The 19,595-nt window shown below is 48.3% G+C and overlaps 1 protein-coding gene across 2 annotated transcripts in view; it reads right to left on the bottom strand.

The window, feature by feature from the left end:
* Nucleotides 1-17,075: 17,075 nt before the first annotated feature.
* The window catches only part of EPHB2 (EPH receptor B2), a 132,083-nt gene continuing 129,563 nt past the window's right edge, over nucleotides 17,076-19,595 (bottom strand). For both annotated transcript variants that reach the window (XM_014881699.2, XM_014881700.2), the window contains exon 16: nucleotides 17,076-18,401. In XM_014881699.2, the coding sequence (XP_014737185.2) occupies nucleotides 18,293-18,401 (109 nt within the window). In that variant the 3' untranslated portion in view covers nucleotides 17,076-18,292. The remainder of the gene's footprint in view (nucleotides 18,402-19,595) is intronic.

The following is a 19,595-nucleotide window of genomic DNA, read 5'->3' as shown; positions in this document are numbered from 1 at the left end:
TGACTTGTGACATTTTCACATGAAATGATCTTACCTTTGGTTCAGAATAACATCTGTAAGATATTTACATTCGGAAAACGAGAAGAAATAATCACACTTGGAATTTTTCATTTATTCTACTCTTACTCGTGGGATACACGAATTTATGGAACCAAAAAGGGTCATTTTCAGCCTCATTAAATTCCTCAGGGATCGTTTGTGTGGTTTTAATTTTTTATTTTATTTAACAAACCCAACAAAACCCAGCCAAAAAAAAAAAAAATTCATTTTGATTTGAGCATCCTGCCCTCTCTCCATGGTTTGGTAAATGAACAATTGATTATTCCCTTTCCACTGCATGACCACTGACACTGCATTTATTTCCCTCTCTGCAAATCTTCCCATTGAGAGCACTCCCAGCTCCATAAATTCTCATGAATAATGTACTAACCAGCATAAATGTGACACTTTCATATATGTGGCCTGATCTGATTAATTGAGATCCACAACATCCTATTATCTATGTTATCTCATCCTGGCAGTTTATATATATTAGATTGACCTGAAATACACTTTTAATTGATTTTTATCAACAGATCTGAAGATCAGTGGTTTGGTTTTACTGTGCTTGTAGTGAGCCTGGATCTTCACTTAAGTTGAGCTGCATTTCTTACTTTGATGGATTTTCCATTAAGATCACAAGAAAGAACTTTATTTAGACATTAAAATGTTAAACAAAACATGGCATAAAAGACTAAGAGAGGAGAATGCAAACCAATACTGTTAAAATTCCTACTAAAATAAATATACATCAACAACGACAAAAAGAAGTTTGATACAACAGAAAATAAAATTAATAATAGTTAGAACTGTGAAACAGCTTGGCTAGGAATTAAAAAAAAAAAGGAAAAAAGTCCAAATTCAGTGCTAATAATCAATGAAAGTGTGGAACAACTCTTCATTTGAGCCCCTCTAAATTATAATATTTATCTCTATTTATCTGAAGGAGGAATGAAGCCTCAGAGTCTCTGGTTGGAGTTGGGAAAGGGTCATTTCTGAGGGGGTGCTGGGGGATGGCCCCATGTGGGCTCCCAGACTCACAAAGCCATGACTTGCCCAGTCTCACCAAATGGGGAACATATGGGAATTCATATTTAACATATGGGAATTGCAGATTCCCCTGCAAATGTGCCTGGGAAGACCTGAGGAGTGAAAGCTTTTGCTGTGTTTTGCCACTGAAAGTTGGAACTGGGAGGAGTCACAGCTCCTAAAGGTGCTGGGGGTTGTAGAAATTCACTTGGTCTGTCCCTGAGCAAAAACATCATGAAAAGGGGGAGCTGCTGGTGGAAATGGCCCAGCAATGAGCCAAGATCCTGCTTGTACCTGGCCTGGCTGCTGAATGCCCTGGAAGCAAAGAATGAATGATAAAAAAGCCTGGATGAGTACAACCAAGGCTTTGATGAGAAGAACTGAGGCTCTGACTGAATTCTTTGGGTGGCAGAGGGATAAGGGAGGCTGGAAGGTTCAAGATAGAGGGGGACAGACCCAGAGTGAGCTGGAGAAAACATGAAAATATTGGATGGGAGGAAGGATATTCCTATTCCTATTCCTATTCCTATTCCTATTCCTATTCCTATTCCTATTCCTATTCCTATTCCTATTCCTATTCCTATTCCTATTCCTATTCCTATTCCTATTCCTATTCCCTCTCCCATTCTCATTCCCAGTCCCACTCCCATTCTTCTTTTTTTTTCTTTTTCTTTTTCTTTTTCTTTTTCTTTTTCTTTTTCTTTTTCTTTTTCTTTTTCTTTTTCTTTTTCTTTTTCTCTTTCTTTTTCTTTTTCTTTTTCTTTTTCTTTTTCTTTTTCTTTTTCTTTTTCTTTTTCTTTTTCTTTTTCTTTTTCTTTTTCTTTTTCTCTTTCTTTTTCTTTTTCTTTTTCTTTTTCTTTTTCTTTTTCTTTTTCTTTTTCTTTTTCTTTTTCTTTTTCTTTTTCTTTTTCTTTTTCTTTTTCTTTTTCTTTTTCTTTTTCTTCTTTTTCTTTTTCTTTTTCTCTTTTTCTTTTTCTTTTTCCTATTCCTATTCCCATTCCTATTTTTGTGAGGGTGGCAGGCCCTGGCACAGGGTGCCCAGAGAAGCTGTGGCTGCCCCTGGATCCCTGGCAGTGCCCAAGGCCAGGCTGGACAGGGCTGGGAGCAGCCTGGGACAGTGGAAGGTGTCCCTGCCCATGGCAGGGGGTGGCACTGGATGAGCTTTAAGGTCCCTTCCAAACAGGTCTGGGATTCTGTGCAGCCAGAAAGTGTCAAAACTGTGAAAAGCATGTAAGAAAATATACAAGAGGGGAGATAAATACACAAAGAAGGAACACTGCAGACAGTGAATAAAAGGCCTTAAGAAAAATACCTTGTGTCTAAAAATCATTGGCAAATCAACTATTATACAGGAGTCTGCAGCCCAGAAAAAGCCAAGGAAAGAAAGCACAATAGAAGCAGTGCCTCAAAAAATCTGATTTTATACATTTATGACACCAGCACATTCCAAAGAGGCAGACTTTTTTTTTTTTTTTTTTACAGCTCTGACTAGCACTAGATAAGGAAAAAAATAGGCAGAGGCACACAAACAAGCAGGAAATTGCATGGGAAGTCAACATCAATGCTCTGTGAACGAGCAGAGCTACAAAGGCTTCACTGCATTGAGCTGAGGGAGACAGCAAACCCAGAGCTAAGCAAAGAGAAATTAAAATTTCATGCAGGGTCTAAGGCAGTGTAAGACACAAACACACCAGAAAGGATATTTATCAGCCAAACAACACAGGAATCGTTACTTGCAGCAGTAAATTAAAGGAAAGCTGACATGAAATCAGAGAGAAATATTCCATACAAACCCACAGGAGTGAAATGGGTAAGCAAACATAAAATATTCAATCAGAATGATGCATCTGCCAGCAAGGGAGGAATTGTTTCTGCTGCCCAGAACTGCAGATATTGGTGTAACTTCAGAGCTCCAAAATGGAACTGACCTCCCACAGCTCCTTTTGCACAGAGGGCCCTGAATGGGGCTGTGAAAACCTCGACCTGGCAGGGACTGATGTCACAGAGAGCATCAGCCGTGGCAGATGTGGCACAGGGAAACCCACCAGGAGCTTTGTTGGCATCTTTTCAGGGAACTGTGCAGGTGGGGAGGAGCTGAGAGAGGTGCCCAGAGCAGCTGTGGCTGCCCCTGGATCCCTGGAGGTGTCCAAGGCCAGGCTGGACAGGCTTGGAGCACCCTGGGACAGTGGAAGGTTGTAACAGCAGTGGGATTTTTGCACCATTTAATCAGTGCTTTGTCTCAGTCTCCTCTGCCTTCACTCAGAGCCAGGATTAACAAATGCACACGAAGGAAATGAATTTTCTCGTGTTCAGGCTTGGTTGTTTATTAAATCTTATCTAAAGCACAGAGAGTTCTGCAACAATCCCAGCCACCAACTAAAAGTGAACAAAATGGAGCTAAACAGTCCAATAGAGAATTAACACCTGTATTATTTATACTTTTGTCCCAATAACCAGATTTTCATGACTTTTAGTGTGACATTCACTGACCAGCCAGAAACTACTGCCTGAAATCATGAAGAAGGAGGAAGAAGAAAGATGAACAAAGAAAGAGATGCCTAAAATCCACCATGGTGTCCCATACCTATTACTATACTAACCTCAAATTTAAAACCCATCACCCTGTGAAATCACACACTTCTGATTCACTACACACTCGTGATTTTTACTCCATCACTCATATTTAGAAGCCTTCTCCAAGGCCTCAGGTCAAAAGCAGTGTTCTCCAGGGGGTCTGTGTCAGAAAGCACAGAAAGCTCCAAAACTCCAGATTTCTGGGATCCAACAGAAGGTGTCCCTGCTCATGGCAGGGGGTGGAACAAGATGGGCTTTAAAGATGTTCCTTTCCAGCCCAAAGCATTCTCTGATTCCATGATTATTCCATGATTATTCCATGATTCCATGAACCACATCTCAGCACAAACACCAGGACACTGAGGGTTCCCTGCTGCTGTTGCAGGTGAGATCAAACACATCCCCAGACCCCAGGGGCTGGGAGAGGAACTCAGTCAGGAGTGCGGGACAATCACTCCAAGCTGAAGGCTGACCCTCAGGGGGAATTGATTAGGACAGACAAAACTGACCCCAGAAATGGGTCCCTGGCCACCAGGCTTCATTCTGGGTGGAGATGAAGTTCAGCAAATCGAGGTTCTCCTGAAATCCAGGTGCTTAAAAGACTGCACAGTTTTGGGGATCATGATTTACTTTGGAGCCTGAGCTCACATGGGGGTCTCAAGCTGAGACCTAGATCTGGATCTGCTCCAAATTCACTCTTTAGGACTCTGTAACTTCTGGAAATTGCAGCTTTACATTCCCAGGATAGATTCTGATTACACAGCAGTTTCCTCTCAGTGTTTTTCCACTGATTCCCACTGAGTTCTGCCTGACTTGCATCAGTGGGATGGGAGGGGATTCTCAGCTACTCAGCACTCACTGCTGTGCCTTCCTGGGGTGCAGCAGAGAAGCTCGGGGGGAATTTGGGGCTGCTGTTGGCACCAGCTGGTTTTCAAAGCAGGGCAGTTACTGGGGGAATGGGTGGTAGGGGCCAGAACAGCTCTGTGCTGTCACCTTCCCTTCCTGGAACAGGAAAGGAAAAACTTACAGCCTGGGAAGTTGAAGTTTTTACACTAGACCCATCCAGCTGAGATTCCTTTTTAATGGTTTGCTCTGAGAGCAAGGAAGCAATCTGGAAACAGCCCAGGCAAGACCAGTTTCACATTTGGACAGCAGCAAACCCTCTCCCCAGTGTCACAGAACCATGGAATCATGGAATCTTCAGAGCTGGAATGGAACCCTGGGGATCACAGAGCCCAGCTCCTGATCCTTCCCAAGGCAACCCAATGATCCCACCCTGTGCCCAAGAGCTTTGTCCAAACACTCCCTGATCTCTGTGCCAGATATTTTGCCTGTTGCTACATGGAAGACCCAGTGCTCTGTTTTTATTGCCAGCTTTGAGTGCAAGTGTTCCACCTCCCAGAATATCCTGCAAAGGGTCACCTCCCTCAGGTTTGTCAAATGGTTCTGGGCTCAGGAACCTCCCTGAATTGTTTGCAGGTCCTGAATTGTTTGCAGGTCCCTGGATTGTTTGCAGGTCCCTGGATTGTTTGCAGGTCCCTGAATTGTTTGCAGGTTCTTTCTGCACTCAGTGCAGGTGGAGGAAGGTGTCCAGCACTGGCCATCACCAAGGCACTGGGAAGTGCCCTGGTGCTCACACAGGGCTGGGAGGAGGAATGGGGCTGACAGGAGGAACTGCCTGGCACCACTGTTACTGAATATGTGACTTCCTTGGGAAGCATTTCAGGTGTGCCCAGAGAAGTCCTTGGCAGCTGATCCTGATGCCTTGGGTTTTAGCTTTTATATTTTTCAGAATCTCTGCTGCTTAGTGTGTAACTCTGAAACTTCATATTTGGTGTCAGTAACTTCACAGGGTAGTGAGAAAACAATTCCTTTGTAGCCAGAGAATCAAGGACAACTGGTACCCAAAAAGCAGAAACAACAGCGAGGGAAAGGGAAAGGGAAAGGGAAAGGGAAAGGGAAAGGGAAAGGGAAAGGGAAAGGGAAAGGGAAAGGGAAAGGGAAAGGGAAAGGGAAAGGAAGGGGTCAAGCCAGGGGGTTGAGACTTCATAGCCTGGGGCTGTGGTTGGATAATTGATTCTAATATGTAAATGAACCAAAACTTATAAAAGTGTACAACTCATCACCAAGATCCATCTTGGGTTTGATTTGGGTGTAGCCCTGGCAAGGTTCTTGCATTGCCCAAAGTGGATCCTTTCAATAAATTCCTATTTTACTCATTTTTATTCCTTTTGCTCTGTCCAGTCTCTGTTCCAGGCCAGCCTTTCCAGGCCACAATCCTGACCCCATCTTCTGTTCAATGGGTTTCTAGCAGGGATCAGGTCTTAGCCCACATGAAGACAACACTGTTCCCTCATAAACTGAAGTGGCCAGTAGGGTGGGAGATGAGCTTTAATTTAGTTTAATTTAAGGCAATTAATGCCTTTACTGCCTTCCTGGAGCCTCTGTGCTTGCTCTGCCCGTGGCTTTGGGGTCAGTCAGGGTGGGTGAACAGAGCTGCACCCACCTCCCTACAGCTCAAACCACCCGGCCCCTCCAGGGATCCTTTATTCCCAGCTCTGCTCCTGTGACTTTGTACCCCTCTCTGCTCACCAAGGGCTCTTGGGGAGAGCTGTCCCTGCAGGAAAGAAGGCTCCCTCCCTCGCCAGGACCCCATGGGAAAGGAAAAAGGGAAAACACAAGCACAAGCACAGCAAAGCCTTGCTGGGCTCCCTGGTCTCAGTCCAAGGCTTCCCCTCTGCCTTTCCTGCCGACACCTGGGGGCTGATGCTGAGCACAGATGGGAGCTGGAGGTTCCTGACCCAAAGATCCAGGAGGATCCCCAGCCCCTGTGCCCCAGCTCCAGCTCTACACAAGGGTCTCAGGACTGCAGAAATATTTGCCTCAGTTAGAAACATCAAACCCAAGCTTCTCCTGACAAATCCACGCAGAAATTCCTTTTTCCTTCAGAAAAGAAGTAGGAGGCTGACAGAAGCAGACACACAGATCTGTGACTATGAGCTGAATTATTGATGTTCTCTTCTTATGAGTCAAAGTCTTTATTGCAGCTGAATGTTGGAGTATGACAGCCAATGGTCTGTGCAGACTGTTCACTGCATTATTTATATCAATCATCTGAGCTACACCTTGTTCTCTTGATGGGGGCTCTTTTAGGGTTGAAAGATCACTGCAGAGAAGAATTTGTGGATAGTAATTAAAATAAAATCAAATTCATTTCCATAGGACTCGATCCTTTCACTGATTTACAATAATCCTTGACATATGTGATTTTCCTTTTTTTTTTTAGGTTTTTTTTTAGTTTTTACACACAGGATTGTCAAGGGAACAAGATTCCCATGAAAACAGCTGTGATTTACTCCCAACACGGGGTTCAAGTTTTGGTTGCTTAGACACTGAAATGCCTTGAATTTCCTTGAATTTCCTTCTCCTCTTCACAATTGCTTGTCAATCCATTGGGCATTGATACCTCCATGAATAATGAAGAAAAGGAAAATCATCACTGAAGTTCTAAGCTAAAATACACAAACACGTGCACATATAAATTCACAGCATATTTTAACTAAAGAGCAAGTTACTGACAAACAGAGTGGATAATTTATTGCTACACTTGAGCATTAATTATTCAGACTAAATGGTTTAAGCAGGGTAACAATGATATCTGTTTATCTTGCAGTCATTTACCAGGCACTAAACAAGTTCTGGGCATGTTTTCCCCTTTTTAAGTAATCAATATCTCTCTTGTTTCTTTACCTTCATATTTACACCCAAGCAGGATTATTAGGAAGGGGAAAAGTTGGGACAAAGCACCTAGAAAGGAAAGCCACAAGCAAATGCTTCAAACTTTACAATTCACATTTATTTTGAAAAAATGTTTTGTTAAAAATACTCCTACAAAGGCATTGGAGCAGCAGGTTTCTGTTTCCTTTATAAATACATCTGATTTATTTATTTATTTCTTTATTTATTCTCAGTAACATCGAAAGACATCTGACAAAGCCAGGGAAGCCCTGGGCTGAATGGAAGACACATCCCTGTGTAACAAGGACCTGCACACGATCTCCTCATTCACAATTTAAAAAAATACAAATACTGTCATGAAAAGTGTTCTGTTGTCCTCAGGGTCACGGCCAACACATGGGAAGAGCAGGAGCCCAGGGCTGGGGACACCCAGCTGGTGGCAGGGGAGGGGACAGGACACAGGGTTGGACTCCCCCCATTCCCCCAGGCAGCTCCTTCCAGAGCCAGGAGCACGGGGGCAGAGCCTGGCAAAGCTCCTCTCCCTGCAGACCCCCCCTGTGCCATGGCAGCTCCTCCACACATCTCCCAGGGCAGGACATTTCCTCACCTCATGTCCTGTGGGAGGGCCCGGGAGACATCACAGGAACCGATGCTGGACAAGAGAATTCCCGGCCACATGTCCCCCCTGCCTCAGTGCCACCTCACCGTCACCCCTCCCTTCCCTCTGGGACCTTCCTGGGATCGGAGCTAGGCAAAGATCTTCCCTGCAGGGAATCTTGTGGAATGGGAGCACTGACAGCCACGCTGGCTCCTCAGCTCCTCAGAATCCCGTGGGTAGATGATGGCACAGGAAGGGGGTTTGGATACCTGTGCCCAGCTCACCCTGAGAGATCTCTGAGCTCCCAAACTCACCTGTGTCCTGCACCCTCAGGTGCAGAGAACCTCAGGTTCTCTGAGTTCTAAAATTCCTGTTTCTGCACCCCAGGGCTCTCTGAGCTCCCAAACTCACCTGTGTCCTGCACCTTACAGGTTCTCTGAGCTCCCCAACTCCTGTTTCCTGCTCCCCAGTGCTCTCAGACCACAGCTCAGAGGAGAAGGGTCAAGCCTCTATTTGGGATGTGCTTGGAAGCACCAGGATCATTTATCCAGCAAGAACTGTGACACCCCAGACCTGGCTTCAGGACTCCCTGGGTAGACTGAGTTCACATCAATCCCAACTGCAGGGCAGGCAGTGACACAAGGTCAGCAAAGCCTTTCCAAAGCAAACCTGGAAACACAAATCATGCTCTAACTCTGCTGGATGTGCTCCTTCACCTGCAAGAGGCAGGGCTGGACCCTTTTCCCTGAACTGCCCAGGGAACATTGGCCAGGGATCTTGACACACCAGACCTGCTCTGATACAGCTTTACCCAGAAACATCTGTGGTGTGAGGTGGGTGTTTGTGGAAAGAAAGGGAGGCAAAGGGGGGATGTTTTCATGGGAAGAGATGGAGCTAAGCAGAGGTTCCCTGCAGAGATGGGCTGAGGCAGCTCCAAGGAAGGGAATCCCTGGGGATGGCCCAAACCTGAACAAACCAGAGAGACAAAGAGCTGAAGGTGGAGGGCAAGCAATGCCAAAGAACAGGGTGCAAGAGTCACAGGCTGCAAAGTGAATGGAGAAGTCACTGGAGGAGGGCACCCAACAGAAATCTCCTCCAATGCTGGGGCTGTGGATCCACAAAAGCAGCAGCAGATTCAAGTCCCCATCTCTGCTCCTCGATTTCTCCCCCTCCAGCTCCAGCAGGATGGCAGGGGATGAGCTGTGTGTGATGCTGAAGAGGGGAGAAGCCCAGCCAGGACTGGGGCAGGAGGAGCTGGGTGATGCAGCAGGGATTGCTCTCCTCGGCAGGGCATGCACAGAGCTGCAGCTCCTGCCTGGTGTCTCCAGCTCCCTCACCCTCCAAGGAGGCTTTCCCTCCTCCCCTGCTCAAACCAGGCTTTTCAGTGCTCAGATCCCACTTGGATGGGACAGGGATGACCACACTGCTCTGTCCCTCTGCCCGTGGCTGACCCTGGGCAGGGGGAGCTGGGCTGCTTCACTGGCCTCCACTTTTGAACTGCCTGAAAGAAAACTCTGGAAGGATGGATGGTCAGTGCTTCTACAGGGCTGAGGGACCCAGCCACTCCTCACAGCCTCACCCTGAGCAAGTCCTGGCTCCAGAACCAGGGAGGATTTTGGGAACTCCTGCAATCTGAACTTTATTTCTCTGTACTTCGGTGGAAAAGCCTGGGCTGGGCTCTAGGACTCGCTGGAGCTGCTCAGGTAGGGTGGCAATGGTCACAGTGGTCACTGGGAGCTGGGCTGGCCAACATGAAACCCAGAGCCCTGAACCTTGGCTGCCTCACATCAGGGCTGGACTGCCCTTCACTGAAAGCTGGGATTTTCCCAATGCTCCTGGGATCCTAGACACAGAAGATTTTTAGAGGAAAAAACAATCATCAGAGAGCTCATAAAGCCATCAGTTCCTCCTGGAGAGCCCAGGTCAGGCCAAGCAAGAAGCACGAGTGCACCAAACCTGTCCCTTCCCTGGTCCCCTACAGCTCCCGAGGGTCTTCAGGGACCAGGAATGCACAAGTCAGGGACCCTCCAGGGATCAGGGATCCTGACCCTCCTCCCACGTTCCTGGGCTGCTCTGCAGAGGGACAACAATCCCTGCCCCTGTCAAAGAGCTTTTCACTTGTACTGTCAGTGCAGACCAAGCTACAAAGGGTTTTCATGTCTGGATCGAAGTTATCCCAGGACATAAAGAACAAATTGATCTGCAGAGCTGGGCCAGCACTCAAAACAGAACCTTGCACTTCATCCCTGCCTGGATCTTGTCCTGGAGCCCTCAACACTCAATGCCTGCTCTGGGGACCCTCTGTGATTTCCCTGCACTCCCCCAGCCCAGCCCTGAATTGCTCCATTCCACCAAGAACTTTCTGCCCGTTTTAGAAGCTTGTCCCAGTCTCCTTCCCTGCATTTTAACCCTTGAGGCAGCTCTGAGACATCCCCTGGTACTCCTGCTCAGATTCCCAAGCCACCAGCAGGTCACAAGGCTGAGGCAGCCAATGCAGGGGGACAAATCTCCCTGTCACAAACCAGCCTCGAGCAGAGGGAAGCACAGGCATGTCCCACACCCAGCACTCCTGAGGTTCATGAGAGAAGGTTTGAGGTAAGAATGCTTCCACAGAGAGCTTCCACACCCAACACATGATGGATCAGCCAGCCAATCTCCCTTTCTGTGCTTTCCCAGCTGTTTGAGGCACTGATGTCCCACTCTCAGCCCCAGGGATGCCTTGGGATACACAAGAATTTGGGAGGAGGAAGCAAGTGGTTTCCTCTGACATGGGAAACCCTCTGGCTCCACACTGAAATCCTTCCCCACAAAGAATGAAAATGGAAAATCAATGATGCCTGATGGAATATTTGGGCTTTTAAGAGATGTAGAATGTGTCAGTCCCGAGAATATGATTGAGCAAAGGAATTTCTGCAGGAATCTACACCCTGTGCCCCCAGGCACCCGTGACCCAGAAAAACTGGAAGAGGGTTTTTTTCAAGGAGATTATTCTTTTAAAAGTTTGTCCAGTCACCTTTTGAATCCCAGAATGGTTTGGGTTGGAAAGGACTTTAAAGCTCATCCCATCCCACCCCCCTCCACTGTCCCAGGCTGCTCCCAGCCCTGTCCAACCTTGGGCACTGCCAGGGATCCAGGAGCAGCCACAGCTGTTCTGGGCACCTGTGCCAGGGCCTGCCCACCCTCACAGGGGAGAATTCCTTCCTAAAATCCAATCTAAACTCATCCTCCTTTAGCTTAAAGGCATTTCTCCTTTTCCTATCAATCCATCCAGTGCTGGCCATCCATGTTCCAGCCATGTCCCACCATTTAATCACTGTGCTCTGTGCTCAGGAATATTCTGCTTCTGCTTCCCCCTTCGAGCTGTTACTGTCAGAACAGGGACTGCTGCTTTCCCACCTTTCTCACGTATTTCTCAATTTAAGGGCATGAAAATGAAATTTTTATCATTGTGGTTTACCTCTGCCAGAACCAAGAATCAAAATCTATTTATCTTTTATACCTCTCACAGACTTCTGGCTGTTACAGAAGCCCTGATCTGGCTGGACCTATTTGTATATTCATTTCTTCATTTCTGTGTATCCCTTTTGAGTGGAGGAGAACAAAAGCATCTCCAGCATTTGCAGAGCCAGCACATCAAAAATTCACTGGCTCACGACCTTGTGTGAAGGCTCCTGAATGCCAATACTTGAGAGCAATCAGAGATTTATTCTCCAGCAGCAAAGGCCAAGCCAGGCTGTGGGTTTGCCACACCACCTGTCCCAGACTGGTGATTTTATCAACCTCCATCTCCCAACCCAGCCCACTCAACCTGGAGCCAGTGAGCTGGAAGTGCAGACCAAAGGCAATTTGGGAAAAGGGGAATCTGGCTGCCAGCTTCATCCTCAGGTAGAGAAACACCCTTTCCCCAGTACTCATGGAATCCTGGGATGGTTTGGGTTGGAAAGGACCTTAAAGATCATCTTGTTCCAACTCCCTGCCATGGACAGGACTTCTCCTTGAACCCCTTCCATTACCTTTTCCTAACACAGCTGTTTGGCTCTAAAAAACAAAATTTATTCCTTCCCTCCCAGACTCAGTTGGAATAAGCAAAGGATATGACATGACATCCGTGCAAGAGCTCCAGCCTGACCCAGAGCTAGAAGCTACAGCTGAGGCAAGTGAAAAATTCCTGAAGTTTACTGCAACAAAAGAGCTGGAAATGGATCAGCCAAGTTGCTCTTTTTTTTTCATGAAGGCAAACTGGGTTCCTGATAAAAAATGAGGCATGCAAGGCTGAGTTGTGGTTTGTTTGCAGGGATGGCAATGGGGGCACTGGGATGTCCCAGTGGAATCAGACAGGGACAGAGTGACACTGCACAGCTCATAGAGAAACTTCTTGCAGAATTTAAAAAGGAGAAGAAAGGGAGAGATGCTACTGAGTAAGTTTTAAGACAGCAGGAATGAGGATTCAGGAAAAGATTTGTGGGGAGAGAGGACTTCTTGCTTCCAGTCCCAAATTTCTGCAAATAACATTTGTTAGTGGAGTTGGCAGGAGTTAACACAGGGACAGCAAGGAGGTAAATTCCAGGAAATATTTGGAGAGTGCAGGGAGTTTTCTAGGAGAGCAGGGGAAGATTGGAACACATGTGAAAGCAAACACAGGCCAAGGTTGTGTCCTGTCTTTGGGAAGGGCAAAGAATTACAAGAAGCAAAGACATCCTGAACAAGTTCAAATAAAAGAGGCCAAAATCGTGACTGTAGATTAAAAAAGGTTGAATCCTGTATGTGAAGAACTTCCAAATATGCAACATTTTTGAGGATGGAAAAAGACCTACATGAAATCAGCCTCAAGTCAGACATGCAGGAAAGAAGATGATTTACAGTAAAACAATAAACTCCACTAAACCAAACCAGACAGCAGTGACACTTCCAGCACTCTGGATTTGTACATCCAAGGCAGTCCCAGATTTATTGCATCATCAGAGGATACAACTGTTAACAATGCAGCAGAGTTCAAGCCCTGACTGCAGGATTCATATAAATCAGCCTGGCAAATACAACAAGAAGTTTCCCCAGCTGCTCAAACCCTCCAAGGGGTTCTCTCTGCAGGCCAGTGCTGATCTGCAGCCTGGGTGAGGATTCCTGGGAAAGAACCTTTCCTTTAACCCAAATTCCAACAACGGCTTCAGGGACTGTGGGAAAAGCCCTGCAGTGCAGCCAGCACCTGATCCTGATGAAAGGGCCTCAGTCCAGCCCAGCTCAGCTCAGCTCAGCTCAGCTCAGCCCAGCCCAGCCCAGCTCAGCCCAGCCCAGCCCAGCTCAGCTCAGCCCAGCCCAGCCCAGCTCAGCCCATCCCAGCCCAGCTCAGCTCAGCTCAGCTCAGCCCAGCCCAGCCCAGCTCAGCCCATCCCAGCCCAGCTCAGCTCAGCTCAGCTCAGCTCAGCTCAGCTCAGCTCAGCTCAGCTCAGCTCAGCCCAGCCCAGCCCAGCTCAGCTCAGCCCAGCCCAGCCCAGCTCAGCCCATCCCAGCCCAGCTCAGCTCAGCTCAGCTCAGCCCAGCCCAGCCCAGCTCAGCTCAGCTCAGCTCAGCCCAGCCCAGCCCAGCTCAGCCCATCCCAGCCCAGCTCAGCTCAGCTCAGCTCAGCTCAGCCCAGCTCAGCTCAGCTCAGCCCAGCCCAGCTCAGCTCAGCTCAGCTCAGCTCAGCTCAGCCCAGCCCAGCCCAGCCCAGCTCAGCCCATCCCAGCCCAGCTCAGCCCAGCTCAGCTCAGCTCAGCTCAGCTCAGCTCAGCCCATCCCAGCCCAGCTCAGCTCAGCTCAGCTCAGCTCAGCTCAGCTCAGCTCAGCCCAGCCCAGCTCAGCTCAGCTCAGCTCAGCTCAGCTCAGCTCAGCCCAGCCCAGCTCAGCTCAGCTCAGCCCAGCCCAGCCCAGCCCAGCTCAGCCCAGCTCAGCCCAGCTCAGCTCAGCTCAGCTCAGCTCAGCTCAGCCCAGCCCAGCCCAGCTCAAGCTCCAGGGAAGAGAGCAGGGTCCTGGTTTGGGGAGGGGGCAGCAGGAGCCTGCAGGACGCAGGAGCTCCCAGGGATGAAGCTCTGCTGGGCCCCCGGGTCCTCCAGGCCCTGCCAGGGCTCTGCCCACCCTGGCACGGTGGCCCTGAGCTGTCCCTGCAGTGCAGCCATGGGATGGACCCCAGCCCAGGCCGGGATCAGAGGCAGGGGAGCATGACACGGAGAGGAGAAGCTTCTCAGCTGCTGAAAAGCACAAATCTCCAGTAATTCATGAAAGGCAGTTCTGAGGGTTTACCAGACAGGAGAGCAGATCCTGTTTTGTATCCTCACAGCCACCAGGACAGGTGACTCCTCCTGCTACTGCTGCATCTTACAGGTTTGTTTTTCCTTTCCCTTTCACACCCCTGGGCTGTAATTCCAGCAAATGGGCTGGTGACAATAGCTCTAAATTACCCACAGAACATATTTTAACTTTTTACTGCCCACATATGCTTTGCTTCCTCTGCTCTACCCTGTGATGCTCTGCAAGATTTGAACTCATCACTGTCCAACTGAGAACTTCCAAGCTGCTCAGCATTCCCACGGAATGCCATCCACAGCACGGGATGGGAACGGGAGAAGGGAAGGGCTGGGAGGTAGCTTGAAAGGTAGAGGGGAAATGTGAAAATTGCAACAAGCTGCCTGAAAATGCGATGATTTTTGTTCAGTACCCACACATGCACACATGCACATGCACAACAGCATTTCACAGTGTCAATGTTAGCAAGTGCCTTTTCCCCTTTTCCCCTTGGAACACGCTGAATTTTCCATTAGACTCCCATTTTGTAGCAGTGCACTGGAGACCCATGAAATAAATATGTTATTGTCACTCCAGTGCCTCTGCCCTCACTCTGCAGCATGTGCCAGAGGCTTTTACAACCAAAGCACTTGACAGGAACTCGGTTCCTTGTGCTCCCAGCAAAGCTGAGGGATGCAGAAAACTGCAGTGTTTTCTGGACCGTGTCTATTTTAGTGCAGCTCTCCATTAGTCCTGCACAGCCACGCACAGATGTCACAGCCATGTCTGGTCCTAACAGATGGGAAGGTGTTACTTTTAGTACCCCCACCATGTGATTTTTGGTCAGAAGGAGAGACAAGGATGTGCTTTCTCTGTCCTGCAGGTGGCTGCCACAGCTCTGGGGGCTGTGGCACTGGGACCTGTCCTTCACAGTGGGCTGGGTCTGGCAGGTAGATGTGTCTGAAGCAGCCAGCAGGGAGATTCAGTGCATTGAGACAAAATGTCTCCAAATGAAGAAGACCTGAAGTGCCCTCCCAAGGCCCGGGTGGCTCTGGAGGGATGCTGCCTGGGCACTGCTCCTCCTCAGTGTCACGAATTGTCTGGGGAGGACAAGTGAGGGACATCATGTGCTCCTTCCACATGGCTGCCCCATGGGAATGTGCTGGTGAGATTTGTAGGAAGAATTCTTCTGGCACAGCTCTGGGGTCACTGCTGGCTGTGGCTGGCACAGCACCATCCTGCACTGCCACCAGACAGCTCCTGTGCCTTTGGGACACAGGGACAAAACTGCTCCTTGGCACAGCACAGAGGCCACAGCGAGGGACAGACACACAGGGGAGGCTCCCACACCTCAGCTCCTGGTGTCCCTGTGTGCCCTCTGCAAACACCTCCTGTGCTTTGGTCAACCCCAGTGATTTCTGGTGTCCTTTCAAAGCTGAGCCCATCATCTGACCAGGGGTAGGTGCTTTTTGGATGCAAAGGCATTCCGAGGATATTCCAAAGGTTTGGATACACAGGCTAAACCAGGCTGGATTTAGGGCAGAGCTGTGCCCACACCCCTCTGTGCCACCTGCCAGCCATGCAGGGGGATGCTGGGGCTCCCAGGGGATGCCCTGTGGGCACTGAGCTCAGCACAGGACCCTGGCACCCAGCACACCCCTCCTGCCATGCCCCCATCACTACAGAGCTGCACACCCAGAGCTGGGCTGGATGCGAACACCAACACAACACTGAACTGCAGATTTGGGATCGACAGGGGCTGCAGGGACAATCCCTGCACTGAAAGCCCCTGCTGCCACAGCAGCAAACCCTGGGACAGGGCAAGAGCTCAGGGGAGAGAAATCTTGCTTGTAGGGACTGCTCTGATGCCACTCCCAAGGGCTTTGTTGTTGGATCTGGTCTGGCAGTAGAAAATGCTACAAGTATTTAATAAACGGCCTCATAATTTACAAGCAGTCTGGGGAGATGATGTCTGGCCACAGAGGTCTAGACAGCTTGGGATTTTCATCCACAGCAGACATTTTCCTCTTGGATTCAGCTGGTGGAAAATACAGCCAGGCAGCTCCCAGTGAACGTGCCTTCAACAATCCTCGCTGCCAAAAACAAGAGGAGGAGCCCGGGAATGATGGCAGTGGCAGACAGGGGCTGGTAAACACCAGTCCTGAGGCCATGGCCAGGAGAAGGGTGGGGAAATGCCACACGTGGAACACTCCAGAGGATGTGAGGTGCTGCTGGGCAGGGACAACAACCTGGCTCTGACCTGCACCTCCCTGTGCTCTGGGGGCATTCACACATCCCAGAGACCTGGTCAGCAACTAAACACATTTTCTTCAGTTATTTAAAAACCCATGGATTGATCATTCAGCCTCAACCACAGCATTTTGGAGAGCTGGGATTAGAGTTTTGCTGTCCCAGGTTCTCTTTGATGTGAGGGACTGAGCCTGAGGCTGCATCAGCCACAAAGGGACAGGGTCCCCAAGGCACAGCCTGGCACCTGCAGGGACCCATCCCCACTGCAGGTAACACAGCCCCCACTCCAAAATGCTGTGCCACAGCTCCTCTGAGAGGACTGGGCTCTCTCTGCCTTCCCCATGCACCAACCCAACACCTTCCTCAGCAGGCAGACATTTCCAGAGGGCTCTGAAGCCAGCTGTGGAGTCATAATTCCCTCACAAAACCCACACACTCTCCCACCTTCCCCTCCCAACCCCCCTGTGATGCTGCTCACCCCCCAGTTGAGCTGTTTTTTCACCTTGGCAAACACTTGGAACCCCAAGAGCCACAAACATCTGTGGTGCCACGACCAATTGGAAAGAACAAATCAGCAAACGGGAGGAAATGTGCATATAAAAAACCTTTTTCTCCTGTCATATGGTCAATAAGCTGCAATTTTTTCCTTCCACAGGGAAGGGATTTAAGTTCTTGGATGATATGATGCTTGGAGATGTCATTTCTTTTTCATTTAAAAAAAAAACAAAAAAACCAAACCCCCAACCAACTGAAAATTTCCAACCCCAAACTCACAAACTGGTGTTAACAAAACAACGTAAAAGGACAAATCTCCCAACAATGACAACCGAAAAATAAAGGTACACGTCAGCATTTGTAATCAAAAACTACTACATACTGTACTTGGGAAGTCTTCTGGGAAAAGATCATTGGCATCTAGAAAGGATATCACTAAAAGTCTTGAGCAATGATATGTGTGAGACACGATGCCACTGGAGGGTGGATGGACGGACCCTTAGGAAACTGTCACTCACAAAACTGTTCCATGACAAGAGAAAAGAAGAGATGTAAAAAGGATTGGTTCTCCCCATCCCCACCCCCCCAGGCATTACAGATTCCTTCTCATTTGTCGGAAACAGCCTCCTCTAGTCTTAGTTTATTTGTTGTGTTTTTGTTTTGTTTTGTTTTGTTTTGTTTTTTTTAAAAAAAAAAGTCTTCAGCTTTTGAAGAAGTCCATCAGTTTGTGAGATGCACTTGGTTCCACAGCACCAAAAGCTTCAGCTCTCCCCACTGGGTGTGCTGGCAGGGGCCCTGGGGAGGGCCTGGCTCAGGGCATTCCCAGGGCCCTGGCAGGGGGAGATGTGCTTCTCGAGGCCTTTCCTTGCATTCCTCTTCCTGGAGAAGTCCCACTGCTCCAGAGGTGCCTGGCTCCAGCTGCAGCAGCCTTGTGCAAGAGGAAACATGAAGCTGCTCTTTCCTCTTCCTTTGGAGACTCCCACTGGTCTTGGAGCCCTTTTCAAGAATGCAATTGCTTTATTATTATTTAAAAATATTTTGTAGTTTGCTCGTTTTGTTTTTTTTTTTTCAAAATAATTGTCTTTTTTTTTTTGTTTTTTTGTTTTGTTTTGTTTTCTTCCCTTTTTCCATTGCTTAAATTCTAGAAGCTCTTGGCAACTTGTCATTGCTGAGGACAGGGTGTTCCCTCCTGCTGCTGTGATCCTCAGAGCAGCTCCCAGTCTCTGGTCCATGCAGAACCTGGAGCTTGGACATACAGGGGGCAAAGGGGAGCAGGGCCTCCAGGAGGAGGAGTGGGAGGACAGGCAGCTATCAAACCTCCACAGACTGGATTTGGTTCATCTGTGCTCTCATCACCTGGATGCTGTTCAGAATTTTCTTCTGGTGTCCTGCTAAAGTGACCCCAACTCGCAGAATGTCCCTTTGGGAGGAAAGGAAACAAACATAAATGTCAGCAGATATTTTCTCACAGCACCACAAGATCATAGATGGGATTTAAAATTATCCTTAAGGTCCCTTTCAACCCAAACCATTCTGTGATTCCCTGATTCTATGAGTCCATGAAGAAGGACTGAAGGGAGCTGAAATATCCACGGATTTCTTCCATGGATGCAACAAAAGGATGCAAACCCTGTGAAACTTCTACTCTTTCACTTTTTCTTGTTTATTGTCCAATCTTTGCACTTTCTGTGTTCCTGCAGCACCCTCAGAGTCCTGAACCTCAACAGAGTGTTAAACCAAATGCCACAGGCTCTGCTCTCTGCTTGGGGGTCAGTTTGTCTTACATTTTTTACCCTTGCACTGTTTTGGATTTTCTTTCATTTTGTGACACACTAACCAGGGATGTCCTGCCCCTCCTCAGTGTAGCTCTGACCCCCATATCCAGATGATGCTGCTCTTGATGCTTTTCCTTTGAGCTGATAAGACCACAAAATGATGAAATTTTGCACTTATCCTTTTGTTAAATCATGGCAATCTCATTACTGGGCAGCTTCTATTTTTTATAGATGTAGATATCTGAGAGAAATAAAAGCATGCCAAGAGCATGAGTGTGGCTCTAAATTGGTCCTACCCATGTCTCCAGCTGAGCCTGCTCTCATGTCCCCCTTGGTGAGTAAACCTCAGGTGTGAAATCTTCAGATCTTCTTCTTCCCATCAGAGGATGGGAGGCCCTGTGACCCAAATCTGACTTGAAGGAATTTCAGGTGCCTTTTGTCCTTAGGAACAGACATTTTAAGGGGAAGAGTGGCAAAACTTTGCCATGTTTAGAGTAGAGGTTATTGGGCAAAGAAGGATAAAGAGAAGCTCCAAAGGGTGGAAAGAATTCTTCACTCGTGTCTGTAACCAGAGTAAGACTGTGGCTCTGTGATTCCAAGGCTTCTGCCGTGGACATTAAATATTTGATTGGATATTGGGAAGGAATTCTTTGCTCATTGGCCAGGCTAGTGAGGACTGGCTCAGGTTACCCAGGGAAGCTGTGGCTGCCCCTTCCCTGGGAGTGTCCAAGGCCAGGCTGGGTGGGGCTTGGAGCAGGCTGGGATGTGGAAGGTGTCTCAAAGCCCACGGCTTTAAGATGAGCTTTAAGGTCCCTTCCAACTCAAATGGTTCTGTGATT

The sequence above is a fragment of the Sturnus vulgaris genome, chromosome 25, assembly GCF_052056855.1.
Source record: "Sturnus vulgaris isolate bStuVul1 chromosome 25, bStuVul1.hap1, whole genome shotgun sequence".
In the NCBI taxonomy this organism is placed as follows: Eukaryota; Metazoa; Chordata; class Aves; order Passeriformes; family Sturnidae; genus Sturnus; species Sturnus vulgaris.
Note: the sequence above shows the minus strand (reverse complement) of the source record. Positions and strands in the feature narration are given on the sequence as shown.